At 39.4% G+C, this 13,926-nt stretch overlaps 1 protein-coding gene across 2 annotated transcripts in view; it reads right to left on the bottom strand.

Moving 5' to 3' along the window:
* Positions 1-7,049: 7,049 nt before the first annotated feature.
* sntb1 (syntrophin, basic 1) overlaps positions 7,050-13,926 on the bottom strand; it is a 34,364-nt gene continuing 27,487 nt past the window's right edge. Inside the window, exons 8-9 of one of the 2 annotated variants that reach the window (XM_079691891.1) lie at positions 12,202-12,431; positions 7,050-9,460 (exon numbers count right to left, since the gene is read on the bottom strand). In XM_079691891.1, coding sequence (XP_079548017.1) covers positions 9,371-9,460; positions 12,202-12,431 — 320 coding nt within the window. In that variant the 3' untranslated portion in view covers positions 7,050-9,370. Of the gene's footprint in view, positions 9,464-12,201; positions 12,432-13,926 lie in introns of both variants that reach the window. The other variant, XM_079691890.1, reaches the window with a different exon arrangement.

Below are 13,926 nucleotides of genomic sequence, written 5' to 3' on the forward strand. Positions count from 1 at the left end.
GTGCCACTTATCACTCAATTGGTATGGAGAGATAAGAATAACCTAGTATGGAGAATCAAACTTTTTTTTTTTACTGTGTTAATAAAAGACTGAAAACCGACAAGAAATTCACAACCTTAATTTTACAGCATGTATTGCATCATGTAGTCTTGGTTTTAATTCCAGGACCCTAAATGATTTACAGATATGTTCTGTGGGGCCATTAAATGAATACAGCGACAAATAGATGAGCGGGCCATCTGTTGTCGCTTCTGCTTTTTGCAACATGTAAAATAAATGTTATTAATGGCCGTGGGAGGTTCTTGTTCTCTGGATTTGTCTTTTGACCGATGGATGAGAAAAGAAAAAACAAAGAAGAACGATGGGGACAATGTTCTGGAGCAGATTTATGCAACTGAAGAGGGTGGAGGAGGAAGCAGATGGAAACCATTATTCTTATTTTGAATCTTTTTCTTTGGACAAATACAAAAAAATGCAGTTGGCAAGTGCAGTTCCTCAGATGAGTATTGTGTACTGAAGAGTTTATTCATACAGTACGGTATTGCGTTGCCATCCTCCTTGTTGTGTGGTCTTTAAGCAAAGCAAATAATGACACTGTATAATTATAACACAGACAAAGTGAACCTTTGCAAGTTTAGAAAAACGTGTCCTCTGTACATTTTATCTCTACTGTGCTAAATACTTTTATCCGATTACAATTCCCATTTAGCCTAAAAACAATCCTATTTTAAATGGCTTTTTAATTAGTTCTTAAGTCATTAAATCCCCCAAATTCTCACAAACACTACAGAAGAAAATACTCTAATAGGCCTTTTGCACAGAAGACATTAAGACTTGTCACAGTAGCAACAGCACAGGTGTACAATAAAATGAATGAGGCTGAATTATGCTCTCACAGCCATAGTTTCGGTTGTTGAACAGTTCTGAACAGACTGTGCACTATACAGACTCGACAGCTAGAGTGTGATGTGTGAATTAGACAGCAGATTTTGTAAAGGTGTATCAGCGTGTGACATCGCTCATTTTGGTGATAAAGACAGTTGAACACATCAACAAAGTTTGATAAGAGCTGATGAGAATGGGGAGCCATTAAGATTGAATTACAATCATGATTGCTATCTGGCTTGCACTGCCAGACACCATCTGTGATGATGGAGGACCGGCCTGAACGTGACCAGACATCAAGTCACCAACTTCTGACACACATTGTATTTATACTCTTTTAACTCTTTCTTTACTTTTTCCTGTTTTTAAAAGCTTTTTTTTAATGCTAAATATCACTTAAAGAAATTGTTTTAAATTGTGTTAAATAGCCATAGCGTGGAGAGATGTTTAGCTTAGCTTTGCCTCAAGAAAGAAACTATTGCAAACCCGTATGCCTCTGTACAAAGCAATACAATCTGCTTGCTAACACCCATATAGTTCCGTGATGACCAAGATAAATGTGATTTTTATACAAAGATATTTTTAAAAGTCGAATGGTTTTACAACAGAGCTACCTTCAGACAGAGCTGATTGTTAATGTACTTTGCTGTAAATTAACTTTCATTGTATTGTTCTCTTTCACATTAAGGGCTTCTTTGTCGTTTCCATCATGGTGTTTGGCCTTGTGCTTTGACCAGGGGGAATTGACCGATTCTAGTGAGAAATGTACAATTACCAGACCTCTGTTTGCTTACCATTCCAAATTATTACTGCATCTTTATAATCCAGCCTTGGTTCGCATATTTATTAACTGGATTTAATTAAAGTAATGTTTGCTAGTGAACAAGCTGAACCTGTTAATACGATGCTGTGTTTTGTCTCCAGCTGCAACACCTCATTGACCTCCTTGAGCTAAATAAGGATGCTAAAGATAAAGCACAGAATGATAGCTTTCTGCATTTACAGTAAATCACGAACATTTAAAGATATAAATGTACCATAAATATTTGTAACCTTCTTTTAGACATAGGGGAGTAATCGGGGGTATTCTAATTTGCAGATTCTGGATAAAGAGGAGCGACGGCTCTTAATGCAACATGGAAGGTATGGAGAGATGCTTTCTACTTAAGGTAAACCATATAATAAAAGCAAATCAGTATGCTGTTGTAGTTTGAACTGTTCCAAATGACCATGCTCAAAGGTGGGGTAGGGTAAGACAACATGATAATTCAAAATGGATTACTACACAGACATTCAGACAACATTCCCTAAAATGTATTAATTCAATCATTCGTACTTTAATACATTGACAAAAATGTGTTTACTTCCATAAGCTCTGTTTTGGAGCACAGACTGAGAGGAAGTTAAACAGATTTATTGTAATGTACTTCAGAGGTCATTAGATGGCTGGAGACGGCAGGAAGGATAGAGATGTTGAGGCAGACTGGTTGAAGGTGTTGCGAGGAAACATGAGTTAGCTGGCAGGGACGCAGACAGGCTGGCTGGGGTCCTGAAGCTCAGAAGACAAACAGAGAGAGAGAGTAAGAGACACACTGGCGTCATGGAACATAAAAGGAGCGGGGAAAACAGTAAAAACATTAGGAGAGACGGGGCGCAGCCAAGACACCCAACGCTCCTTTAAAAAATATTACTGCAGTACATCCTGTCATTGTCACAGTGTCATGATTCAGTTTGTAATCTCATCGCCTGATCCTCCTGCATGGGAACGTGTTCTCTCTCTGTTTGAGTCAGCTCAGATATCGTCTCCCTGAGTTTGTTTTGTCTCCTATGATGTCTGCCTCCCTCCCACTTATCGTTTGCATACACACATTTTAAATATGATACTGATTGTGAAAGATCAAAATGGAGCGCAATACAACCCTGGATTTTGTGCATGGTCCTGGTCCCTGCTTGTCCCCACACTCACACACACACACACACACACACACACACACACACACACACACACACACACACACACACACACACACACACACACACACACACACACACACACACACACACACACACACACACACACACACACACAAGCACAAGCACACACAAGCACAAACAGTTTATAAATCTATCATAGGTTCACATGACAGAGGAGAATGTAAAGAACACCCTTTGTGAGTATGTGTGTGTGTGTGTGTGTGTGTGTGCGTGTGTGTGTGTGTGAAAAAGAGATGGGTGTGCATTCAGGGGTACTGGGACTTGGCAGTGGCATCGCAAAACATTCCCTTCTCTCTTTCTCTCTCACACTCCTTTATCATCAGGTTCCCACAGACCGGTACTTTGTATGTCCATGTGTGAGTACATAGTTTCATGATTTGTGGCCTCATATATGTATAGGTTGCATGTTGGCGGTTGTTTTTGAGATTAACAGAGTTTGAGGTATGGTGCTTGTTAAGTGGGAGGGTCACGGCAGCAACATCACCTCTCAAACATGTCCTCATCCTATGATGTAAGACGGAGGGTCCTGTCATGTGATTGTGTCCATTATGTGTATGTTGCCAAGAAGGTCACTCATCCTTTTTCTTGTACATTAACAGATACAGTAACAACAGGGACAGAGTAAAGAGATGACCCAATTTCTTTCTCTTGCAGTGTGCTTTTGTTTACCGAGATTGATCAACTCCATTTGCTAGGAAGGGCTGATTGTGAAGTTGAGACTTTTTGACCGCAACAGGTTCCCCTACTGAGAGGCCAAAATGCTACTGATTGAACCACCATGCTGCCCTTGATTAAGAAGTAAATATCATGTCGAGTTCACTTTCTGTGGTGCCCATTGACGTTGTTGGACAGTATACTGTAAACATCATGGTATTGATTTCTTCTTTGGTGTAGATATGTAATATATAGTGTAGCAAACAGTCCTGTGTTACTACCATGTCAATTAGTAATCATCCCAACCAACCCCATTTTACGAATGTGTAGTTGTAACTGTGGCAACAAAACCCACAGTGTCCCACCTCCTGTCTGAACATCGTCATTTTTTTGCAATATTTATGGTCTCTCAGCTCAGTGGCTTGTTTCACACATTTGACCACTTTTTCAAAACCACCCTTGCCCAGAAGTTATGAGTTCCTCAAACTCTGGGGATGAATTTGCATGTCACTGAAAGAAGCATCCACTGTGTGCACATGAGCACCACTCTGGACATTTATGAGTTCCTCAAACTTCTGGGGATAGGGAGCAGGTGTTTAGTGCGAGGTTGGCGGGGGAAGATGAAGTTGAGCTGTCCATGGATGTATTTATTGTCTCACTGACTGCTGGAATTGAAATGGGGAAAAGAGAGATAATGGATGGATAGAACGAAGGAGGTTTTGTTACACAGTTCAGTTCAAAGTGTGGTTCTTCAGATTGCTTTACAAGTGGATTGATCCAGTTATACGTTTTAAATCTTTCAAAAGTTGAAAACCATTCTAAAGGTACGTTACCTAACTACATCATGACTTAAAATACAACAAAATGTAGTGATTTGTTTATGAAATACATTTACTAATGACTTCTTCTCATGAAATGAGGGTGTAGGGTGGGTGAGTGCAACATGCAAAAACACTGGTTTGGTCTTTGTAGAGATGCTGGATGTTACTCAGATGCTTTAACATTTAATAACAATGTTTGTAGATAACTTGTCTATGCATTAATTATGTCTCCCAATATTAAATGATTGATCATGACACAATCATCTCCTGAGAAACTCTGGGCTGAACTGAACAGCAATGCCAGTCTGTTCAGTTAAGCAGAGCATGGGTTTTGAAATGTGTCATATATTTTACATTTTTAAAAGCTTTTCAAAGGAACACGTCTGAGGAGGGATTGGAAGACACTTCAAACACACAGGGGTCCAACCTGTTTTTCTGCATGTGACTGGTAATATCACACTAAAAGCACTACTCTATTTCTTCTTCTCTTTATTTCCAGTGATCAGTCCTCTCTACATCTCCCTCCTGCATTAAAGCAGGTTTCCATTATCTCCTCTTTCTGTCATATGAGTCTTACTAGTACAAAACGTAACATATTAAGAAGGCCTTTTAAACGCAAGGTAAATATATCAGACTATACAGTATATACAAGGTTGAGTAGGCAGCATGTATTAAGACTAAATATAAAATGTACTTAAACATGAATTATTTGTGTAGTCAATAATACAAATGAACAAACATGTGTCCTAACATTTAGCTTGCATGCCAGTAGAACCCAACAGCAAGACTAATTCCAGATGGATTAATGGTCAAAGAAACAGTTCGGAATTAATAACACACTTCTATTCATTATTTTGTTGTAGAGTTGGCTAAAGGGATCAACACCTTTGCATTTTTACCCACCAGGGTCTCATCCATCCATCGATCCAAAGACTACTGAAATTGGAAATGTGGAGCTTTTAGAATGATCTTTACTTCTTTAGTTTATATCAACAAAATAAAAAAGGACCAAATTGATGCCAGTTTTACTTTCAGAGATGGAATACTTCTGGTCATGGCTGACCTCGCTTCCCTTATGGAGAATAAACACTTTCAGTTCACAATAAATGATCTTAAAATGTATGTTCAGTCCCTTTGCCCAACATGTTTGCCCCCATAAATTAGTTCAAGCACACGCACACCCATCTCTTTTTCTCACACACTCACACACACACACACACACACACACACACACACACACACACACACACACACACACACACACACACACACACACACACACACACACACACACACACACACACACACACACACACACACACACACACACACACACACACACACACACACACACACACACACACACACACACACGTACGTAATGACCTGCCACAGTTGAGGAATGTAATGCAAGACTGAGCCAGGAAAAAAGCTTTTCATTCAGGGACCCTTTTCACACACACACACACACACGCAAACAAAATACCTTAGGGAATGTATTTACATGTCACTGAAAGAAGTATCCACTGTGTGCACATGAGCACCACTCTGGACATTTTTTAGCGCACGCACGCACGGACGCACACACACACACACACACACACACACACACACACACACACACACACACACACACACACACACACACACACACACACACACACACACACACACACACACACACACACACACACACACACACACACACACACACACACACACACACACACACACACACACACACAGTTTTCTCTGATTGCTAATTGATTTGGCTCTTGTCCAGGCCCCTCAAAATGAAAAGCTAATACTCCAAGTCAATACGGCCCTCCCTTACTCTCTCAATGAAAAAGATGGTAATTAGTGAGCGTGCATGTTCATGCGGTTGTGTGTGTTGAAATTTCATTAGTACAACATTTGTCATTTTTTGTGTTTAAGGTCTTACAATTGGCACAAATAGAGCTTCCTGTCCGCCCCAGTGGTAAACCTTGACTTTGAGAGTGGTTTGTGTTTTTCTTTCATGATGCAACAATTGCTACGTGCAGACATTTAGTGTCCCGCTGAGACAGGTTCAATAGCATTCTGAACAGAAGGGAAACAGTGATGAACACAAAGAGGTGGTAAAAAATGCTAGTAAACTATAGTAAACAATGTCAAGAGTTATGAATGTGTTTGAAGTCGAAACTCTTCACCCTCAATTACAGGAATGTGTCCATCCATTATTGTGTGTGTGTTTGTTTGTGTGTGTGTGTTTGTTTGTGTGTTGGAGAGGAGAGTTTCCAGCTCATTACCTAGGAGCCAAGTATAATGTCAGAGAGTTACGACTGTGTTAAACGCTGCCTACAATTCAATAACTCTAAAGTTATCTGGCTAAAGACGTGTGAATTCTTCCTGCTGAGCTGATTAATAAAACGCTTCCCAAATGATGGTAAATTGTCACTAATATACAGTAGACTAGTAGTACACCACATTTCAACTTAGCCGCCCCGTATAAAATATATAGTACTGAATATGTGTGTCTACAGCATTTGAAATCTGAAAGTAAAAGAAGAAAATAATATTGTATTACTAGGAACCAGTGTTATTAACAAACAATGTAAATGTAATGTAAAATGTAAAACCCAGGCTTTTTCTGTTGATTTGTATCTGCTGCTGAGCAATGAATAACAAACAAGTGAAGACAAAAACTCATGTCACTTTTGTTAAATACATGATTTATGTGCACCGTTTTGAATTAAAAACTAGGCTTTATCATTCTGAGTGACAGTACAGTAGCTGCCGAAGGCATCAGAGTAGTCTACATATCAAAGCAGCCTTTACTCAAGGAGCTTCTCTCCACTTGAGGTTATAAGTAAGTGCTGGATTCGTGGCTGAACTAAAGTGTTACAATGCCTTTTCCTATCTTTTAATAGCAACAAAACAGATGGTTATTCTTCTACAGACTGGTGGGATTACAATATGTAAATCATTGTTCACAGTTTGTGGGTAAATGATTATTGAAAATATGCTGATATAAAGTAGAGAAACAGAAAAGTACAGAATAACATAAAAGTAGCCACAATAGAAGTCACATTGTTGCTCAATCCTGTGATCTCTATAATGAATTTCTTTCAAAATTAAAATGTCTCATTTTTAGTCATCTGAAGGCACGAGGAATGTCCCGGCAGTCAGCCATGTCACAGACAGTGCAGTGTGCAGATTTCATAACATCCCAAAACAAGAAAACAAAAAGAAAACCCTACACTGGCTGCTACAGGACTAAAACAATTATTGAGATTCCTATCATGGCCACCTTGCTACAAAAAAACAAATAACACTTGATCTGATAAGGGGCATAAGGGGCACAGTTTGATTGAGTATCAATTTTTTGTATGATGGCAGATGTTTGCTTGGGGGAAGCACATGCCTGCAGTTTCTCAGTTAACAGGCAAATAAGATCAGTTCTGCGTAGACAATTAGATGATATCAGTTGGTAACTCAAGTTAACAATCATAAACATATCACTGTAAAATGAGGGAGGAAGGAGTGAACAGCATTATCATGTCTGATCAGACGGCAGACCCTATGAGGAACAGATCAACATTTTGGGAAATATATTTATTTGCAGAGTTAGATGAGAATAAACTAATTTCAAATGTGTCTGTTAGATATAAGGTTATAAGTTAACCTACAGTAGTATCCAAAGGTAACATAACCACCCACCAGCACCTCTAAAGCTCACTAATTACCCAGCTATCTGTTTTCCTCTGTTACCACTCAAGGCATATTGAGAATAGTTTTACTTAAAAACAATGTATAGATTAATACACAAATAATCCCACTCAATCATCGATTATGACCTACTAAAACTGTTTGGTGGTGTTGGTGTCGCCATGACTTTGCCCTCTGCTTCTATTTCTTATTTTGTTGGTGAAATGCCAAGCTGACTAAGCTGGTTCTAAAACAAGAGAGAATCTTTTTTTTTTTTAGCCTCTGGCAAGCAGCAACATCCCTTTGAGCCCGACAGGAGGGCCAATTTGAATGTTTACAAACCGCAAATGACAAATCCTACTCATCCTCTCAATCCTGTGCCTTCAATCAAAGCTAATCGGCTACTGGCTGTAGCTCATCTGACTCTCTGCGAGAAAGTGAAAAAGTGTATTTCCCTAAAAGATCAAAGTATTGCTTTTAAATTGTCGGTTTTAAATGTGTTTGCCAAATATCTCAATGCTTGCATATATTATTTTTTAATCTTAACTATAGCCAATTATCTTCCTTTTTATTAATTGAATACATTAGAACTGACTTCAGACCACCATCAGATCAAACTATATGACCTCCTGCAACCTGTTCACAGAATAATGTGACATTTTGAATTTGAGTCAGCTGTCACATTGTGGGAGACTGTGTGGGAGACTGTGCCCGCCAGTTCCAAAGATGAATGCTGACACAGCTAACAAGACATTTCAGGGGACACTAACAAAGACAAATGCATGAAGTTTTTCCAGTGTGTCAAATGTTTGGCTAAGAAAAATGACCTAATGAAATTCATAATGTGCTTTCAGAGCTAATGGTGAATACATTATATAATTGGTTAATGGAAGGCAGTTTGATATTACATTTTGATTGAATTAAAAGTGAATTAATCTCAACCATGTTGCACGTGTCCAGTCCTTCCAATGATGCACGTGACAGTCATGCCCAATGTCTGTAGATTTCATCCCTTTGATTCTAGTTCAGTCCATGTCTTCTTCTGTGGTTCTTCAGTCATCACTCCAGTCCATGCAGCCCTTAAAGGAAGGGGTTTCCCCCCAAAAGAAATCTGTCCAATTCCCTCCAAAAATCCTCAATTGGTTTCTCCAGTGTTTCATTGACATGGACTCCAAAATAAAGTTACATTTCCAGATAGAAGTTACATTCATTCAGCTTGGGTCCCCGACTGAAGGAGTTTGATGTGGTGATCAACTGCATGCAGGCTGCAGAGAGGTGGAGAAACAAGGTAGATTTCTGTTTTCCAAGGAGATTTCCCTTCAGAGGGGTCAGGCCACCAGACCCAGGCGGGAGATCTTAGCAGAGAGGAAGGAGTGGAGGATGAAGACCATCGGCTTCGGACATGAGTGGAGATCCAGCTGCTGGAGGAGAAACGAAAAATAACAGAATTGACTACGTAGTAGATCTAGACAGAATAAAGCACTGCACTTGTGAGAAGTAAAAGAAAGAATATGACTGAAAGATGTGAGAATGTATTAGAGCAGAAGGGATGACACAGAGGGGAAGACACAGGGGAGGGAAATAAAAGAGAAAAAGTGATTGTTAGGCACATACAATCATAAAAGTATGCTAAAAATTAGCTTCACAGGAAACAGGTCCCCATGAGGCAAGAATTAGACAGACCTAGCTTGAGCTCAGCACTTCACACGCACTAACATCACTGTGAACAACGCTCTGTTCATAGCCTGAATCAACAGCAGTGTGACTCATTTCCTGTTCACCTTTAGGAAAATGTAACCTGTACATTTACACTAAGACTACTGTTTAGTTGGTCATATTTAACACGGTGGACATTTTAGCAGATACCTTATCCCCAGGAAAGCCAGGGCAATGAATTATTGTAAACCAGCCTGAGTATTCAGAGGGTCCCTGTGCTGTGGAGAATGCTCTGCCTCGTTACTGTGCCGAAGACGATGTGTCCCAGAGGCTAAAAATACTTTTAATGCACATTTATACTTCAACTTGTGTTTTCAAATATATATTTTGTATTCTAATAACTGTCACGAAACCTAGTTACCTCCTGGAATAAAACATTGAATGATTGATTATGAATAGTGGTTTAGCCATTGCATCAGTTGGTCCAACACATTAGTCCAGTGGAAGATATTTCCACTGGGATGGTTTGCTATGGATTTTTATACAGATAACCATGAGGGGCAAAGATTCTAAATGACTTTTGTTATCCCCTACCTTTTCAACTAAAACCGCCAGCAATTTGTGTATATTGGCTAACATCTTTCCAACTGATCAACCACGATTAGGTGGATTGTGAATTCTACTTCTCATCTAGTACTATCCTCAAGTCAAAATGCCAATTTGTTCAACACCCTCGTCTATGACTGAATATCTAAAAAAAAAAAGAAGGAATTATGTTCAGCCTCAGTTGTAAATTGTGTTTAGTGCGAATAAGCATATATTAGGATCTGCCTAACATTGGTATGCTAGCGATGACATTGAGAGCTTGTTAGAATTGCTGACTCGCAGTGTAGCACAATGCACTTCTGTGTTTAGGAGCTACTAGAGTCCCTGTTATTTTATAAACCATTTTCTGTATCTTTGAATTGCTGTGACAAAATTAGATATACACAGTCCCGGCCAACTAATGACAGTATAGTCAACACTTTGAGAAAAAAGCCCAGCTGATTCCGCTTTCAAATATTGGCTAATGAGCCCTCAGCCACATCCGCAAGGTGTCTTGGGATTTTTATAAAGCCTCGTCTATGACTGTGTAGTGATTCAGAAAGGCTACAGACACCAAAATCTGTTCTGCTAAGGTAGCCAACAGAGGGTTCTGAATCAAAGCTCCAAAGTCTCTGCTTATTTGCCTTCAGCAGAGTCTGAGCTGGGAACAAGTATATCTGACAGGAGTTTTATATGGAGCTGTATGTGGACTACTCAAAGAAATGTAATCAAATATTTCCAATTTCCAAATGCCATATGCCTAGACAGTTAATATTTTAGATTTTACTGTCACTTTATTTTCCAGCACATGGTGAATCAGTGTAATGGCTTTATGTATGATAAAACGTAAATGTTTTTCTGGGTAAGTGCCAAGAGAGGGTAATAGATGAGTTTAGAGATGTGATCCTCCTAACACCATGATTAATATTCACATCAGGGTTTTTCACTAACCCTCCAAGAGGCGAAAAACCACATTTTTACAGCATATGAAATAAAGAAATTGGGAAGGGAGAGTTTTGTTGATTGTTTTTAGCTATACAAGTCGATAACTTGGAGGGTGGGCTTGAGCCCGGCCACCTGGACCCTCTGGAGCTGCTGAGTGGTAAACAGATGAAATCTCTTACAGTAAGTGGCAGGCTATTTATAAAGAAAAGTCCACTCTCCACTGCTCTTACCTGGTATATGTGAAGTTCTTTATTTTGTGATGAAGTGCTGTAATTCAGTTCCTGCTGTACCACTTTCCCTCTGCCTGTCTTGTACACTTCAACCTCTCCAATTTGTGTTTGGCTTCATTTCCCAGAAGGCCTCCTAAACTTCCCTGAGAGTGCATATGAGCTCGTTCTTTCTATTGTACGGGGTTGGACACATCTACAAAAAATTACTTGAATGTATATGTTTTTTGCCAATCAGTGTGACATAAAGTTATTAATATTAAGGCTTAAATTTGCACTCATCTTACCTTAAACTGATTAAGTGCAATTATCTTAGACTATATTAGATATTTAGAGACTATCTTGAAGGCCTGTTGGACCACTGTTATCATCAATGTCCTCTTTGCTAAAGCAAAATGGAGAAAACTAGCGTGCTATGCTGAACAGACAATACCCCATCTAAGAAATAATGTTTGGGAACATTTTGGAAATGACATAATAAACAATGTTGTATAAAAAACATTGTAGTTTAGGATTAAGCCTCATGGGTTAAAATAATACAAACAAGTTACATGTTAGTCTAGATTTGTTCAAATTTTCATTTGAAAGACTATTCTATATTCTGTTGCAGCTGATACTGAGGAGAAAAAGGCAGCCTCATCTTTGATGGGTTTCTAGAGAGTACTACTCACAATCCATCATATGATTTCTGGTCATGTGTGTCAATTGTGTAACAAAAATGTGCTTTACAATAAAGAAATACTCACTATCGCTCCCTCCTTTCCTCCAAAGTCAAGAAAGAGCAAGCGAACTCCATCATCTGAAGACATTTTTAGTTTCTCGTAGGGGTAGGAGAGGAGCACCCGGGGCCTGGTAGGTGTGTGGGCTCCTCTCTCCTCCCCGTCCCCCCCCTCCCCCAGTGAGGGGTCAGCCAGCACAGAGAAGCCCTGCTCGTAGTGAATCACCAGCCGGCACTCCTGACTCTGGTACAGACAACCTGGAAGATGAACAGACAGAACATTTTCATTTTGGATGAACAAAATCAAAATCCTTTCAAAAGCACATTTCCTCATTATTGATGTGTGGATGACAGGCCCACTTTGATTCACCTGGTACATGCTATATGTAATATGTCATTACACTGAGAGGTAAACGTTAGACTCACAGACTTGTATTTAGCTAAATCAAATCAAATGCATCTTCTTTGTTCTTGGAACACTTTCTCTCCTTACTTTTAGGGACATGTAGTTTTTCTATTGTCGAATTACTTAATAAGTGTTGGCCTGTATTGGCAGGGCAGGGCTATCCAGTATGATTAATGTGATATGTTACTAGGTTGGATGTTAGTAAAAAGTGAATCAGTTTTCTTAGATATATATATAAAAAAATGGATGACATTGATAAAGTCTTTTTTTTGTTCATGTGTCATTCACTGTACTCGCATGTAAAACAAAAAAAGATACACGTTTTCAATACAATTTGCTCAAAAGCCTTACATTTGACTACATAATTTGGTAAAACAATAACATGGTATGGTACATTTCCAGTGGAAGTCTTTAAAAACACGTTCTTCATTGAGGTTATTGATGATTGTTTATGTTACTGTGTTGATCCGATCTTTAGAGACTTGCTGCCGCAGAATTGTACGGCATTTTCGTATTTGGAGTATTATTCAAGTCATTCGGATTTATATTAATGAGGGAAGACTAAACATAAGTGACACTTCTTACTGCATTGAACCTTAGTTTCAGCTAGTTTTAAAGCATATATGTATGATCTTCTTTTTAAAACACAGTACATTTCTGTCATATCATTAAAGCAGACTGTGTTCTAACTCATGTATATTTTACACATTACAATTTGCCACACTTCAGTGACAGGCTTCTCTCTTCACGTGGAGACCGATGGTCTGTAATGTATCTGTTCTGCATAATTTCTCCTCACTTTACTTCTCTCTCCTCTCTCCTCACAGCATGTGTCCGCTTGAAAGCAGAGTGTGCCATCTACTCTCCCAATTTACACATCACTTTCCTCTGCTTTAATGACAAACCTGTCGCCTCTCCACACAGTGTAATCCCACTGCATTTAGTCTGATGTTTTCAGTGCCTTGACAGCAGAGCTCCCTTGCTACAGCCCCTCCCCCCCACCCACCTCCACCTTTGCATGCTGAAAACTTCATTTACAGAATAGGCTTCTCTCTCTTGACGACATCTGATCAATCGAGCGCCGTGTTTGTGACAAAGAGATGGTGAACGAGAAAATAGTTGTTATCTTTCCAGTGTTTGCTGACAGCCTGAGCAGGAAGTGTGTGTGTGTGTGTGTGTGTGTGTGTGTGTGTGTGTGTGTGTGTGTGTGTGTGTGTGTGTGTGTGTGTGTGTGTGTGTGTGTGTGTGTGTGTGTGTGTGTGTGTGTGTGTGTGTGTGTGGTATGTACTGGTAGGGAGTGTCTGTTTGCTAGAGTTTACATACGAAAGTGAAAGTGTGTGTATAATG

The sequence above is a fragment of the Notothenia rossii genome, assembly GCF_949606895.1.
Source record: "Notothenia rossii genome assembly, chromosome: 7".
NCBI classification, from domain to species: Eukaryota; Metazoa; Chordata; class Actinopteri; order Perciformes; family Nototheniidae; genus Notothenia; species Notothenia rossii.